Source organism: Podarcis vaucheri (genome assembly GCF_965113315.1).
Source record: "Podarcis vaucheri genome assembly, chromosome: 13".
NCBI lineage: Eukaryota > Metazoa > Chordata > Lepidosauria > Squamata > Lacertidae > Podarcis > Podarcis vaucheri.
This window is the reverse complement of record NC_138751.1, coordinates 22128210-22141424: the sequence shown is the minus strand read 5'-3', so window position 1 is coordinate 22141424 and position 13215 is coordinate 22128210. Positions and strand designations below refer to the sequence as shown.

Sequence of the window (13215 nt, the reverse complement as noted above, 5' to 3'; positions counted from 1 at the left end):
TAAGGTGATTGGGACGCATCCGGCCCCCAGGCCTTAGTTTGCCTACCCATGCAGTAGAGGCCTCAGTCTGCTCAGACCCAAAACAGCCCACACTGGCCTCTTGCCCCGCAAAGTGGTGCCAGCATCACTCCTCAGACGTGGCACTCTCCCTAGAATTGTCATGTAGGTGGGCAGAATTACCACCACCAAGACATCTATCAGTGGTAGCCCTCAGAAACCCAGCTTGGCAAATTCAGCAGGCTATAAAGCTGCCAATAATAATAGGGAGGGCTTGAGCCAGCCCCGCTGCTGACCTTTGATGGCGTGGGGCCTGGTTGCTACACCTGCTCCATTCTGGCGTATCTCTGAGTAGGAAGTTCGCCTGCCCCCACAACTGGCAGGAGAAGTAGGGACACATCCTGTGTCTGCCAGGCTGAGGTTGGGGCTGCTTTTTTAAGAGAGTCTACATACAGAGGGGAACGCACATATAGGCATCAAACAAATGATCTAAAAATAACAAATGTATTCAAATCAAATCATATGGGGTATCTCAGTTAGTGGATGGTGAGGCTGAATCTTAGGGTCGTGGGTTCAAAACCCACCTTGTGCATTGTAGGGGGTTGGACTGGATGACCTTTCCAACTCTTATGATTCTGAGGAGAAAATCGTCAAAACACAAATAATCCACAATACTCCTCCGAACTCCCACCATCCCACCCTTTCCCTGGTTTGGGCTGTGGCGAAGACGGGAATGATGTCTTGCCTCACGACACGGTCTTCTATGTACCTGGATTCCCCCTCAAAAGAAACAATACCTGGGAGGAAGAGAAGGCTAATAAGGAGCGACTGGCCCAAGGTGACCGGGCGGGCTCCGTGGCTGACCCAGGAAACCGAAAAGCCTAAAAATCTGAAGCGCCTAAGGTTAAACTCTATATGGCCCCTTTATTGGCCTCGTGGTTCATCCACGGGGCTGCACTGCATTCGTGCCACCGAGGGGAATTATTTTGCTTCCTCCCAAGTTCTTGCAGCCCGATCCGGGTCACGCTTGCTCCCAAGGAAGCCCCCCACCGAGTTCCGCGGATATTACTGGCCTAATAATAATAATAATAATAATAATAATAATAATAATGCTGGCCAAAGTAAAAGTCTGGCCGGGCTGGGTTAAAGAGCGCTTCGAGGGTGAGCACCTGGGAACTTTTCGACCAGATCCTCTTCGCCAGCGCGCCCCTTCCTCCGCCCAGGTGCGCTCGCTCGCTCGCGCCAGTTTCGCCCTGGGTGGGGCAAGCCCGTCTCGGTCTCTCTTTCTCCTTGCCCCCCCTCCTCTTTGGGGGGCTTTTCCTCCCGACGGTTTTCTATCCCAGGCCGCCAGTTTCACCTGCCACTGACATCATCAGGGATGAGAGGGGCGTGGTCTGGGGGGGAGGGCTGAGGAGGAGGATGAGAGGGGTATATAGCCGGCCCCTCCAGGAAAGTTACCTCCAACTTGCCTCCTGAGGATTTGAAGCCTTTTCGCTCCTTGGGTCCCGTCAACAGGTAAGGGAAGAGACTTTAGCTGGGGGGGGGGGCTAGTGAGATTGGTGATCTGCAGGGTGGAAATGGGTTAACTAGTTTTACTTTGTTTTAAAGACTTGATATTGTGTGCGAGGCAAAGTTTTTAAAAATCTGTTGCGTTATGTGGGTCCCGCGGGATGCCTTGAGGAGTGATGCCAGGACGCCTGGGTCCCTTCCCCAAGGATCGACGCGGTATATTAGACAGTATTAAATAAGTCCTTTATTAAATTTATTATATTCCGCGCTCCTTCCCAAAGGACGCTCGCTCTCCTGCGATATTTGGTAAATCTTGGAACAGATTTAGATTTGCTCTTTGGATTGGGGGTAAGATTAATGCGAGTGGTGAAACTCGCGCTTGACCCGCGGACTTTTAAAGCAGGTGCGGAAAGCGCTTTCGTTTACGGGCGTCTTCAATAAACGCCCGAGCGTTAATTTAGGGACTTGTCGTGAGATGAGTTCTCTCGCTCCTTTTGGTCTCTGGAGCGATAAGTCTGCCTTCCCTAGAAGCTATTGGAAGAGTAAGAAAATTGCCCGCTAAATAAAGGGTTAGAGAGGCATTGTGAGCCCAGATCCCTACGCGAGAGTAGACCCGTTGAAACGAGCGGGCATGGATAGCTTGTGTTCGTGGAGTTCCGTGGGTGCAGTGCTCCCAGGGGAACTTAAGCGGCAAAGAGAAATGGCTTTCTTAACTTTGCTGGAAACTTCATGGTGGGAAAGGGCTGGAGTTGTGGGTCCGCGCTCCCCCCTCCCTCCCTTGCCCATATCAAAGGCATCCTCTCCCCTCGCCTCCCAGCAAGGGAATGGGTGGCGCCGTGATGTTTCGGTGGCGAGCTGGACTCCCACTGAAACCCCCTTGAGAAGAAAGAGGAAGGGGGACAGTTTCGGTTGAAGGGCATGGACAAAGCGAGGAGGGCGGCCCCGCCTTCTTCTCCCCCTCCCCACCCCCCGCTCACGCCCCGGCCCCGCCCGAGGCATACGTGTGGCGGAGGTGGGGAACCTTTATTCCGTGGAGCACAGGCACCCAGTGACCTCGTGTCTCTTTGTCCCAGAGGCTGGGAAACCTTCCATAAGGGCTGATGATTCTCCCGCCATACCTGCGCCCGTACACCCCACCCACCTAGCAGGCATAAGAGGTCGATTTCTACAGCTCCTAAGACTTGCCTTCTCCTCTCGAGAGTTTTGGGGCTACAGAATAAGTAGGGCTAGAGTCGGAGCTTTGCCTTGTCTTCTGGAAATGGGGGGGGAGGACCCTGTAACCATGGGGGGTGTTTAGAAAGGAGCCTTTCGACAGGTGGATTTCACACGTCTGTAACATACTGGTTTTTCAAAATAAAAAAATTCATTCCAGTAGCACCTTAAAGACCAACTAAGTTAGTTCTTGGTATGAGCTTTCGTGTGCATGCACACTTCTTCAGATACACGCATACAAGTGTGCATGCACACGAAAGCTCATACCAAGAACTAACTTAGTTGGTCTTTAAGGTGCTACTGGAAGGAATTTTTTTATTTTGACTATGGCAGACCAACACGGCTACCTATCTGTAACTGGTTTTTCAAAGTTCTTGTTATTGTATTGGTTGATCCATAGGGGGAGGGCAGAGTCCAAAGGCAATACATTTTTTGGTTGATTCTAATAAATGCATTGCCCAACAACTCTCAAAACGTGGCATGCTTTTGAGTTCTCCATAACTTCATCAAGCACCCCACCCTCTTGCCTAAATAACTCAAAAGCTTGCCACGTTTTTGTGACATTTGGTTAGTCCTAATACAGGTATTCCCAAACACTGGGATAATGAGAACTAGACACTACTTAAGACCTGTGTCTAAAGTCTTTAATTCTAAATCAGACTAGACTTGTGTTACTTAGTTTTGGGAGTAGAAAAGGGAGAAGTAGGGTCGATTTTTAGAGCCACCTGAAAAGCAAGATGGCATTGTGTTTTGGTTGGGTTTATTGCACCTGTGAAGGAAGGTAAAGTTGGTCCTTTAAACTAGCTGAAAACTATACCGTAAAACAGGGTTGGAATTGGCCCTGGATTAACATGGTTTAAAAGGGTGTGATCTTCTTCATGTGATGTAAACCTCCCCTGAGGCTTTAAATAGAAACACATATTGACTGAGACAGTGGGTGGTTGAAAAAAATTGCAACTTATTACTGATTTTATTTTTTAAAAAGTGGTATTTACCAGAACTTAATTACAAAATCAAGTCCTAGAGCTTATTGCACAGGTGGTATTCTGCCTCTTCTAAAACATTAAGCAGGCTTCTTCAACCTCGGCCCTCCTGATTTTTTTGACCTACAACTCCCATGATCCCTAGCTAGCAGGACCAGTGGTCAGGGATTGTGGTAATTGTAGTCTCAAAAGATCTGGAGGGCTGAGGAAGCTGTTAGACACTATTTACCAACAAAGGATCCATTTAGAATTCCTTATCTCTTTGTCTTCTCTTCCTCTTTGAGAAAGAAAATGGCGGTGCTGGTGTGATCAGTTTAGCTCAGTACACAGCCCTGCGTAGGTTCTTCCTAAATCCTTCCTTGGACTCTCCTTCCCCCAACCTGGATGCCCTTGAATGGTTTTGGGCTCCAAGCCCATCAGCCTCAGGCAGCATGGTTGGTGGACGTAGAAAACTAGGCTTGGACTTGGGAGGAGAGACTTGTTGCTACTTGCCTATGTTTCTCTATCATTAACCTGACACATCCAGCATCTCCTTTGTTGTAATCAGCATTAAGGGCTTTTGGGGGGCCAAGTATGCAGCTTCCAGGAGAAGTCTGTTCTGTGCTTTACTTAGTCTCATAACCCCAGCTCCATTTTTATTTATGCTGGCTAAAAAAATACTGGGCTCCATGGTAATAAGCTAACAATCAATTGCTGTATGCAGCTGAAATGGAACATAGTGCAAGCCTAGGGTTGTTGTTTTTTAAGTTTAACATCCCAGTGTTTAAAGATCCTTTGCACACTTGCCTAGGCTTAGCAGATCAAAAGTGTACACCTCAAAAGGCAGGCTATAAGCCATGCAGGAATTCTGTGATCAGATTGCCTGTTTTGTTAATGGAGCAGTTGCAGTTGGCGGGAGGTCTTTATTTAACCCTTTCTCATGCACTATTTTGCCAGCCTAAAATCCCATTCTGCATTTCTTTCACTGCCCCCTTGAGCTGCTATTAATCTTGTTGCATTGCGAGATACACAAACTGCCATTACTCTTGCCTTGGCGCAGAGCATTGCCCTGGATCATCTATCAAGTTTGCAACATCAAGTTTTTTCCTGAGCATGGCTCCCCAACTGAAGCTCCAAATTGACCTGTTCAGTCACTTAGCTCTGCCTTTTAAGTAATAGTAGTGATACTGAGCACCTGCTTGAGTGCCTTGGACTTGCTGAGAAAAGGTGATTTGTAAATATTTTTAAAGATTCAATTCTGCACAGACCTACCCCAACCAAGACTGTGTAGGGCTTAACTCTTACTGCTGTTACTGAATTTGGAGCCTCCCCTTTGACATGCCAATGTAAAGCAAAATGTTGGGTGAGTTCTGATTATGGACCCCTTGCGTAATGTATAGTTTGTGTCCAGGCATGTGCCGGTTGTTTTAATAGGGGTGGGAAGGAGGTGATGCCCCATCCAAACCACTGTTTCCTCCCAGAGAGAGCCTACTGGATGTTTGTAGTGCTTTCTTGCTGTACATGTCCTTGTCGCCTGACTTGCCTGGAGCCGTGGGGCAGAGGTGGGCTGAAACCTAAATACCCAGCTTTGACTAAAACAATGAGGACATTCCTCCTCCCCCGCCCCATACAGACACTGCAAACAAGTGAGCCACAGCGCTGAGGAGAATGGCATGTATCTCTTGCCTAATAGTTGTGAAATAGGTCGCCAAATTATACTGTTCTTTCCCTTCAGTTAATGTTGCGGAGTGCCAGTGGCAACAAACTACCTTGCCGAGTCCTGAGGGCAGAAGATGATGCAATTCTTGAGGTTGCTCCTAGGGCAGGTGTCCCTCTCTACCTGCTCAAAGCGGATCTTGAGAGAACAACCAGTTGTGCAACCGCTGCTATTCTAGGTGCCTGATGAGTTGGAGGGAGGGAGTGTTGTTTTTCTTCTGCCCTGCTCAGTATGAGGAGGAGAAAAAGAGAACTATCTATATCATCCGGCTTTGTTTAGAGTCTGAAGGCTAATCCTGAATGGTTTTGCCTGACCAGATGAGTCAGGAGCTAGGCCTTGTTTCTGAGTCAAATAGGAGTATCGCCTACCTAGGCTATCTCCAGCCTCTGAGTCAGGTGGGAGCATTGCTTAAAACACAGGTGTTCTCTTCTGAGAAGACAGGATCCTAAGGTCAGCTGCCACACCTCTACCACAGCATAAGCCACCCAATGAACCCCTCCCTGCCAACTCCTTTAGCAGGTTGCCCTGATTTTCAAAGTCATGAATTGTGGGGACTTCAGCTGCTACAATCCGAGGCGGATTTAAGGGAGCATGACCTGGGTGGAATATACGCACATATAAAAACCATTTTGAAAATGCTTTTTTATTAAAAAAAGTTTTTTAAAAATACTGAATTTTCCATCGCCATCTAGTGTCACATTGTATATTGTACTTAAAACATACTTAAAATTGTTTTATTTGCAGCTGTATAGCTGAGTCCCAGTTCACCTACGCTGGGCGCCACAGGGAGCGCTGTGACAAAGGTGGAAGGTGGGGCACACCAAATTTTGGCATCGCACAGGGCACCCCTGAAAATTTGTATGCCCAAAGTCCTCCTACAACTAGTTACAGTCCCACTACTTTGGGGAGGAGGGGCAAAGTGCATCTGTAGAATTTTAGGTGGGGTTTATGAACAGCCAACAATTCTTGCTTGCAAAAATTTAGGTCAGCTAATACTGCACATTTAATGGAAGACCAAAAATATCAGTAGACGTTACTTGTATATATCCTCCCTTTCCAATAATATCACAGTGGCTTACATGCCTCCCCCCCCCTTGCCCCTTTTTTATCTTGACTACAACAACCCTTAGGCAGAGAGACAGTGATTGACCCAGCAACCTCAGTGGCAAGGTGGGGATTTGAACTTGGGCCTCTCTTGGTGCCCAACCTGACCATTATGCAGTGCCAGCTTGGTTAATTTCTGTTCTTTGGGCAGGGTATGGCTTGAAAACGGCAGGATTGCAGCTCTATGTTCTTATGGGGATGGTGGGGGCTGGCTGGCTGATTTTACAAATACAGCAATGGAATCGAAGAACTCTGTATGGCACACATGAGTCACTCCACTTGCATCTTCGCAAGAGTCTTGAGAGATAAAAGCAAGTCACTCACACACACACACACTCAGCTTAACCAAACAGTGTTCAATGAGCTTCGTGTCTAGACAGATTTGAATTCAGAGTTGCTTCCCTTCTCACCCACCCCACCAAAGTCCACATTCTGTTGAGCGTTGCATGTTGCTGCCAAGAGGCACCCACTGTTGAAGCCAATCATGGGTGGTGCCACAGGTAAAAGTGTTCTGGATTAATCTGAAATAAAAACATCAGCTTATTTTTCAGTAAACAAAATGTTGCCCTTTCCAGTCATTCTGAAACTACATAGAAAATGGGGAGAGAGAGAGAGAGCGCTGTTCTAGAATCCAGGAAAAATAAAGCAACAGGAAAGGGCAGTTATCTCCTTTAGTGCAAGACATATTAGTTGTCAACTAACTTCTGAACTGGCCAGCTCTGGTTTGGTCTGGATCTCTAAGCCAGGACTGCAAACCAACTTTAAATTTTGGCTTTCAGTCCTGGCTGGGAGGAAGCACAAACCAGCATCTGCCAGTTCAGATGCAGTTGCAAACTACGGGCCTTGTGTTTTGTTTCGTTTTGTTTTAAAAAAAGAAGAGGCAATCCTTTGAACTGGAGCACATGGCTTGCTTATTTTAATGCCAAACCATGGTTTTTCATGGTATGTGAATTGACCTCAAATGTTGTCGAAGCCCAGTATTGCCCACTCCTGGCTGCCATTAGCTTTTGGGATCTTGGGCAGCCCAACCTTTACCCCATGTGAGGCAACTGCCTCAGGTGGCAGGTGTTTGGGGGTACTATTCCTCCTAAGGCCGCCTGGCCATTTCCCTCTGCAGGAGGACAGAACATGGGTGTGTCCTTGTCCCCTAAATGACCTTGCTGCCTTGGGTGAAGGACATTATCCCATCACCAGCCTTTAATTAAGGTTCAACTGCCAGCTCAGTTGGCATCTGTACGGGGATTGGGGGAAAGTGTGTAATCTTCTCTGCCTTAGGCAGTGAAATGCCTTGGGCTGGCCCTCTTCAGTAGAGTCTTTCCCATCACCTCCCCTTTTACCTGGAGGTGCCAGGTATTGAACCAGGAATCTTCCACAAAGGCTCAGCCACCAAGCTCTACAAAATTTCTGAATACCACTTGCTAGCAGCTGCAGGGCAGGGAAGAGTTGTCTTGCACCCATGTCCAGCTTTTGGGCTTCTCATGGGTGTCTGGATGGGCCTACTGGCCTGATCCTGCAATAATCTTCTTAGTCTCTCCAGAGTGCATATGGTAGGAGTTGGGTTGTCCTGTACCAAGACTATCCTGTAACTTTTTTCAAAGCTGGCACAGAAAATGCTACCAAGTGTGTGTGACTTTCTGGTGCTTGGTGAGCTGCTTCTGCCTATGCAAACTAGTGATAAGCATTAACTGAGTTTAGAGCTCTTCTCTTCCCCACCATATTGGGGGGGGGGGCATGAATTGAAGCTTGGCAAAAGAAACCTCATTCCAACCTATACTTAGCCTGAAGGGATCTCTCCCCCCCCCCCCACTGCCGCTGCAGCCGCCTTAAAATTTAACCCCAATAATGGGCGGGCAACAGAACAAGTAACGACGCCTGGTTTTCTGGAAAAAACAGGTTGTATAACTGCATGCAGCTAATCCATGATCACCGCCCCTCAGTGACAAGGGAAAACTGGCTTGACAAGGGGAGCCCTTCAACGCTATATGGGCTGTGCAGCCTGAGAAATGGCCTGCTGCACAGCTCTGACACTTATTCAAGACAACGTTAACATTTTGTTAAATTGTGTTAGTTGGGTCTCATTTGAAGGTGACTCCAGTAATATATTTCTGCAAGTGCCAGGGTTATGTGTGTACCACGCATGAGCTTTGCTGGATCAGAACGAGGGTTCCTCCAGAGCAGCTTTTTCAACCTTGTGTCCTAAGATGTGGTTGGATTACAGCTCCCACTGTTCCTAGCCAGAAGGGCCAGTGGTCAGGGATGATGGGAACTGTAGTCCAACAACATCCGGAGACCCAAGGCTTGGGGAATGCTGCTCTCTAGAGTGTAGATCCTTGCAGGAAGGCAGCAAGTGAGGCTCAATAAGGCAACAAATATTTCCAGCTTTGTAGCTTTGCTGCCTCTGAACAAAAGGACTTCCATTTAGCCACCAAGAGTTGAATTGGCCTAAACCTGCCTTCCCCGAGCTAGTGCTCTCCAGATGTTGTGGCCTACAACTCTCATCAGCCCCAGCCAGCATGGCCAATGGTCAGAGAGGGATGGCAACAACACCTGGAGGCTTCCAAGTTGGAGATGGGTGACCTAAGACTTATTTAGAATGTAACGTGGAGAAAGTTGAATTGCACCAATGACCGCCTGCATGGATTACCTCAAATGTAACGTGTGTTAAAACACTAAGGACAAGGTCTCTTGCCCCAGAACACAAAGGGTAACAATGACTTTCTGGGGATATGCATTAAAAGTGTCCTTGCTTGTATTCTCTACAGGGTTGTCTTCTTCACCTTGAGTCATGGCCTCTGCTGGATTCCAGATCATGGGCATGGCCCTGACAGTGGTGGGCTGGATCGGGACCATCATAACCTGTGCCCTGCCCATGTGGAAAGTCTCCGCTTTCATTGGCAACAACATTGTCGTGGCGCAGATCACTTGGGAAGGGCTGTGGATGAACTGCGTGGTGCAGAGCACCGGGCAGATGCAGTGCAAGGTCTACGACTCCATGCTGGCCCTCTCGCAGGATGTGCAGACAGCCCGTGCCCTGATGGTCATCTCTGTGCTCCTGGCTGCTCTGGCTCTGATGGTTGCCATCGTGGGGGCCAAGTGCACCAACTGCGTTGAAGACGAGGACACCAAGGCCCGCATAATGATTGTCTCTGGCGCAGTCTTCATAGTGGCAGGGATCCTTTGCCTCATCCCCGTGTGCTGGTCAGCCAACACCATCGTCCGCGAGTTCTATAACCCAATGGTGATCGATGCCCAGAAGAGGGAGCTGGGAGCTGCCCTTTACATCGGCTGGGCATCTTCTGCCTTGTTGATCCTCGGAGGAGCTCTGCTCTGCTGCAATTGCCCCAAGAAGGAGAGCAACAACTACAGCGCTCGGTACACAGCTGCTGCCTCTCAGCCCCACAGTGATTACCCCAGCAAGAACTACGTTTAGGAATGCCACCTCAGGAAAACAAAGCTGTCATCGTTGCCGACCTGAAGCTCACTACTGCTTGGGTCCCCTTTGGAGGAGCAGAGATGCATCCCTACTGGGGCTCTGCACAGAGAATTCCCATCCATCCAAAGAACAGAGCATCTGACAGTCCCATGACTTTCCAATGTGCTTGTCCCATCAGTATTTTTCCCCACCACCAAATGTTACCACTACATTATTGTACAGACTTGCCCTACGGAAGTCAGAGCTCTGCTTCTAGAGAACATTTTCTACTCTTAACTGGTTCTCCTCAATGTATGTAGACGAGATGCTGGACCTTGGGGGGGGGGGAAGAAAAGTCATTTCCAAGTAGTTCTTAATGATCAATGTGGGTTTTGTTCTTAGGTTTCCTGGATGCTCATCAGGGGACTAAAACTACTAATATTGTCCTGGAGGTCACCGTTCAATATGGTCTCCATTTGGGGGCAGAAGTGGGGGGTGGAAACGGGTACTCCAGAAATGAGTTTATAAAGCTGTGATGCGTTGTACAATGTTGTTTGTAAACAAAAGTGATGTGGTCTCTTTTTTTTCCTTTTTGCTAACTCACTGCAATTCACCATGCATGCATTTCATATTGAATGCCATTTTATTTCTGTTTTTTATTAGTATGACCTGAATAAAAATACAGGCTTTTATATATAACAGTTGTTATTGGTTATTACTGGTGTGTGTGAGAGAGAGGGAGAGAGAGTTCCAGGTCATTAAATACAAGTTCTTGGAGCCAGGTGTGCCTTATCTAGTGAACCTTCCTGGGAGAGTTAGCAGTACATATTCGGACTTGTGGAACAATCTAAGAGGTGGGGTAGGGAGAGAAGGAAGATAAGTGACCTTCGCACTGCCCCCAAGGAATGGTGAACATACTTGGTCTCTAGATACCAGAGTATGCATCAAAGCCATAGGAATCCATAGCCAAGGGGCAAGACTCCCCCCTTGGAAGAATTCAGTCTCTGCACCAACATATCCCAAAGGTATTCAGACAACTGACCAAGCAAGAGTTCCCAGCCCAGAAACAAAGCAGAGAGGAAGTGCAAAGAGAGAGAAGGCTGAGGGAGGTATTTTTTGCATGAGGTCTTGGAGAAATTGGAAGTGCCTGGTGGGATTGAAAGTGCTAACTAGAAACTGGGAGCAAATTAAAATGGGGGTGGGGGAGTTAGGTGGTTGGGGGAGCAAGGGGAGATTTAGCATTGATATCACACGTTTGGGACCGTGTGTCCAAAAAAGTTTACACATCACTTGGGAAGACAGGTGAACTAATGCCAGTGTACTAGAAGAAAAGATCACCAGTGTCAAAGCAATGTCATGTTGTTCAGATGCCCGATTATCATCTTCCAAAGCAACTACTCTATTTCAAACATAAAAATGGAAAGTATAATGCTTGGTGGTTAACAAGAGATTTAAAGACACTCTTACGGCAAATCTTTAAAAATGTAGTATAAACACCAACAACCAGGAAACACTGGCCTATGGGTGCTCCAATTGGAGAACAGCCTTTACAGAAGGTGTCAGACTCTGAAGATGCTCAAACTCAGGACAAAAGAGAGAAACGTATGTCCCCACTGTGGAAGGCCTAGTGCATCCAGAATTGGCCTTCACACAGTCTCAGACTCACTGTTAAGACCATGTTCATGGAAAACAATCTTGCTCTGCTAGGAGTGATCCCCAAAGATGCATGCCTCAATTCCTTCTAATTCCTGAATCCAACAAGTATCCAATTGCTATAATAGCCAGACAAATTTTCTGGTAATGGCCCTGTAAGTATGGGTCCTTAAGGTAACAAAAGAAGTTGCCCCAGAGGGCAAATGTGTGGGGCCCCCCTCCCTCATCCGTCAGTCACTTAGAAAAACAAAAGCCAGAGTTGAGGTGTGTGAGAAGCGGGGTGAGAGACAGAGCCATGCCTGATTTCTGCTGGGATCCAAGGCTGTGGCTACAGGAGAAGCAATTCCTTATTGGGGTGTTAATGCTGTGAGCCCCTCCACTGCAGGCTCAGGTTGGATATATGTATAGGTAAACCCCTGAAACCTGGAATCTCACTGCTTTTTGGGGGGGGGGGGTCAGAAATAGTTTGTTTATTTTTCTTCCATAGTTGTAACTTTTCTTCAATGACAATGTTTATTATTTGGCCATAAAAAATGTTACTAGACAAAACCTTTAAAAAGCAAGCAAACAAAACTGGACAATTTCTTAGCACAGTTAAACAACAACAACTTTCCCCCAAAAATAGTTATTCTCTCATTTCTCCATCTTCTTCTTCCACACCCCTTATATAATATAAAGGGACATTATTGCACCTTATCAGAACTTCACCAAGGTGTCCAGATAATGCACCATCAATATATTCTTCTGTATTTGCAAGCTGCATGTTCATGTAGCCATTGATGGAGACCCATCACTGGCTTCAGTCAGCCCGTTTAGGAAGAGCTTTGGATTGAGAGGCAGACTCATAGCAACCAGACCACCCTAAGGGTGGCTGTGGCAACAAAAAAATTATTGGCGAGCAGTACGTGTGCCCGCCAAAGCTCTGAAAAGAAAGCATGGAAGTGACAAACACTTCTGCTTCCACTAGTCTGCGAGCAGCTCTTATCTCACACTGCTCAGATTGGGATGATGTACAACAATTTCTATATATTTGTGTGTGCTTGCACACACACACACACACACACACACACACACACACACACCAAACTTTCAAGAAAGTGTGGCAGGATGTACTGCTTTTGAAGGTGCCAGCCGTGCTCTCTCCCATGATACTCTATTCCATTTCCTTTCCAAAGTATTATTGTCATCCCGCCTCATAAGAGCCAGTAAGCATTACACACCCTCTGAGTCCTCCGTCCTCATTGGACTATTTGGATGGGTTGTTCCCTTAAGGTTTAATTTCTTAAGGGTTTTGGTTTTGTACTTACCGGTAATAATAATAATTTATTATTTATACCCCACCCATCTGGCTGGGTTTCCCCAGCCACTCTGGGCGGCTCCCAATCAAATATTAAAAACATGATACAGCATTAAACATTAACAACGTACCATACCTAAACTTCCCTATGGCTCCCTAGCTGTCTGGCACTCATCACCTGAATTTGTTTTAAATAGAGTCATAAAGGTAAACCCCCGCTCCTTTCCCAACCCCAAATTGGCCTTTGAAGATTGCTACACTGCCATTCAGTTCATTATATTTTAAATTTTTTCTAACCTATGTTATTCACCCATCAAGTTAGTTGCACTTTTTCAGTTTTTGGGGTGGACAC

At 47.1% G+C, this 13215-nt stretch overlaps 1 protein-coding gene and 1 pseudogene across 2 annotated transcripts; one reads left to right on the top strand and one right to left on the bottom strand.

Moving 5' to 3' along the window:
- The first annotated feature begins 1386 nt into the window (after positions 1-1386).
- Positions 1387-10254, top strand: LOC309516809 (claudin-4-like). Its single transcript, XM_082195719.1, has 2 exons — positions 1387-1512; positions 9264-10254. The coding sequence occupies exon 2, from the start codon at positions 9287-9289 to the stop codon at positions 9929-9931; it is 645 nt and encodes a 214-aa protein (XP_082051845.1). The 5' UTR covers positions 1387-1512; positions 9264-9286; the 3' UTR covers positions 9932-10254.
- Positions 10255-12151: 1897 nt separating this feature from the next.
- LOC309517889 (small nuclear ribonucleoprotein F pseudogene) lies at positions 12152-12491 on the bottom strand (annotated as a pseudogene). The gene has a single exon. The product of its transcript is annotated as a small nuclear ribonucleoprotein F pseudogene (transcript).
- Between the last annotated feature and the right edge of the window lie 724 nt (positions 12492-13215).

Coding starts and splice junctions, on each gene's coding strand:
- LOC309516809 (XM_082195719.1), top strand. CDS start 9,287: ATGGCCTCTGCTGGATTCCAGATCATGGGCATGGCCCTGACAGTGGTG.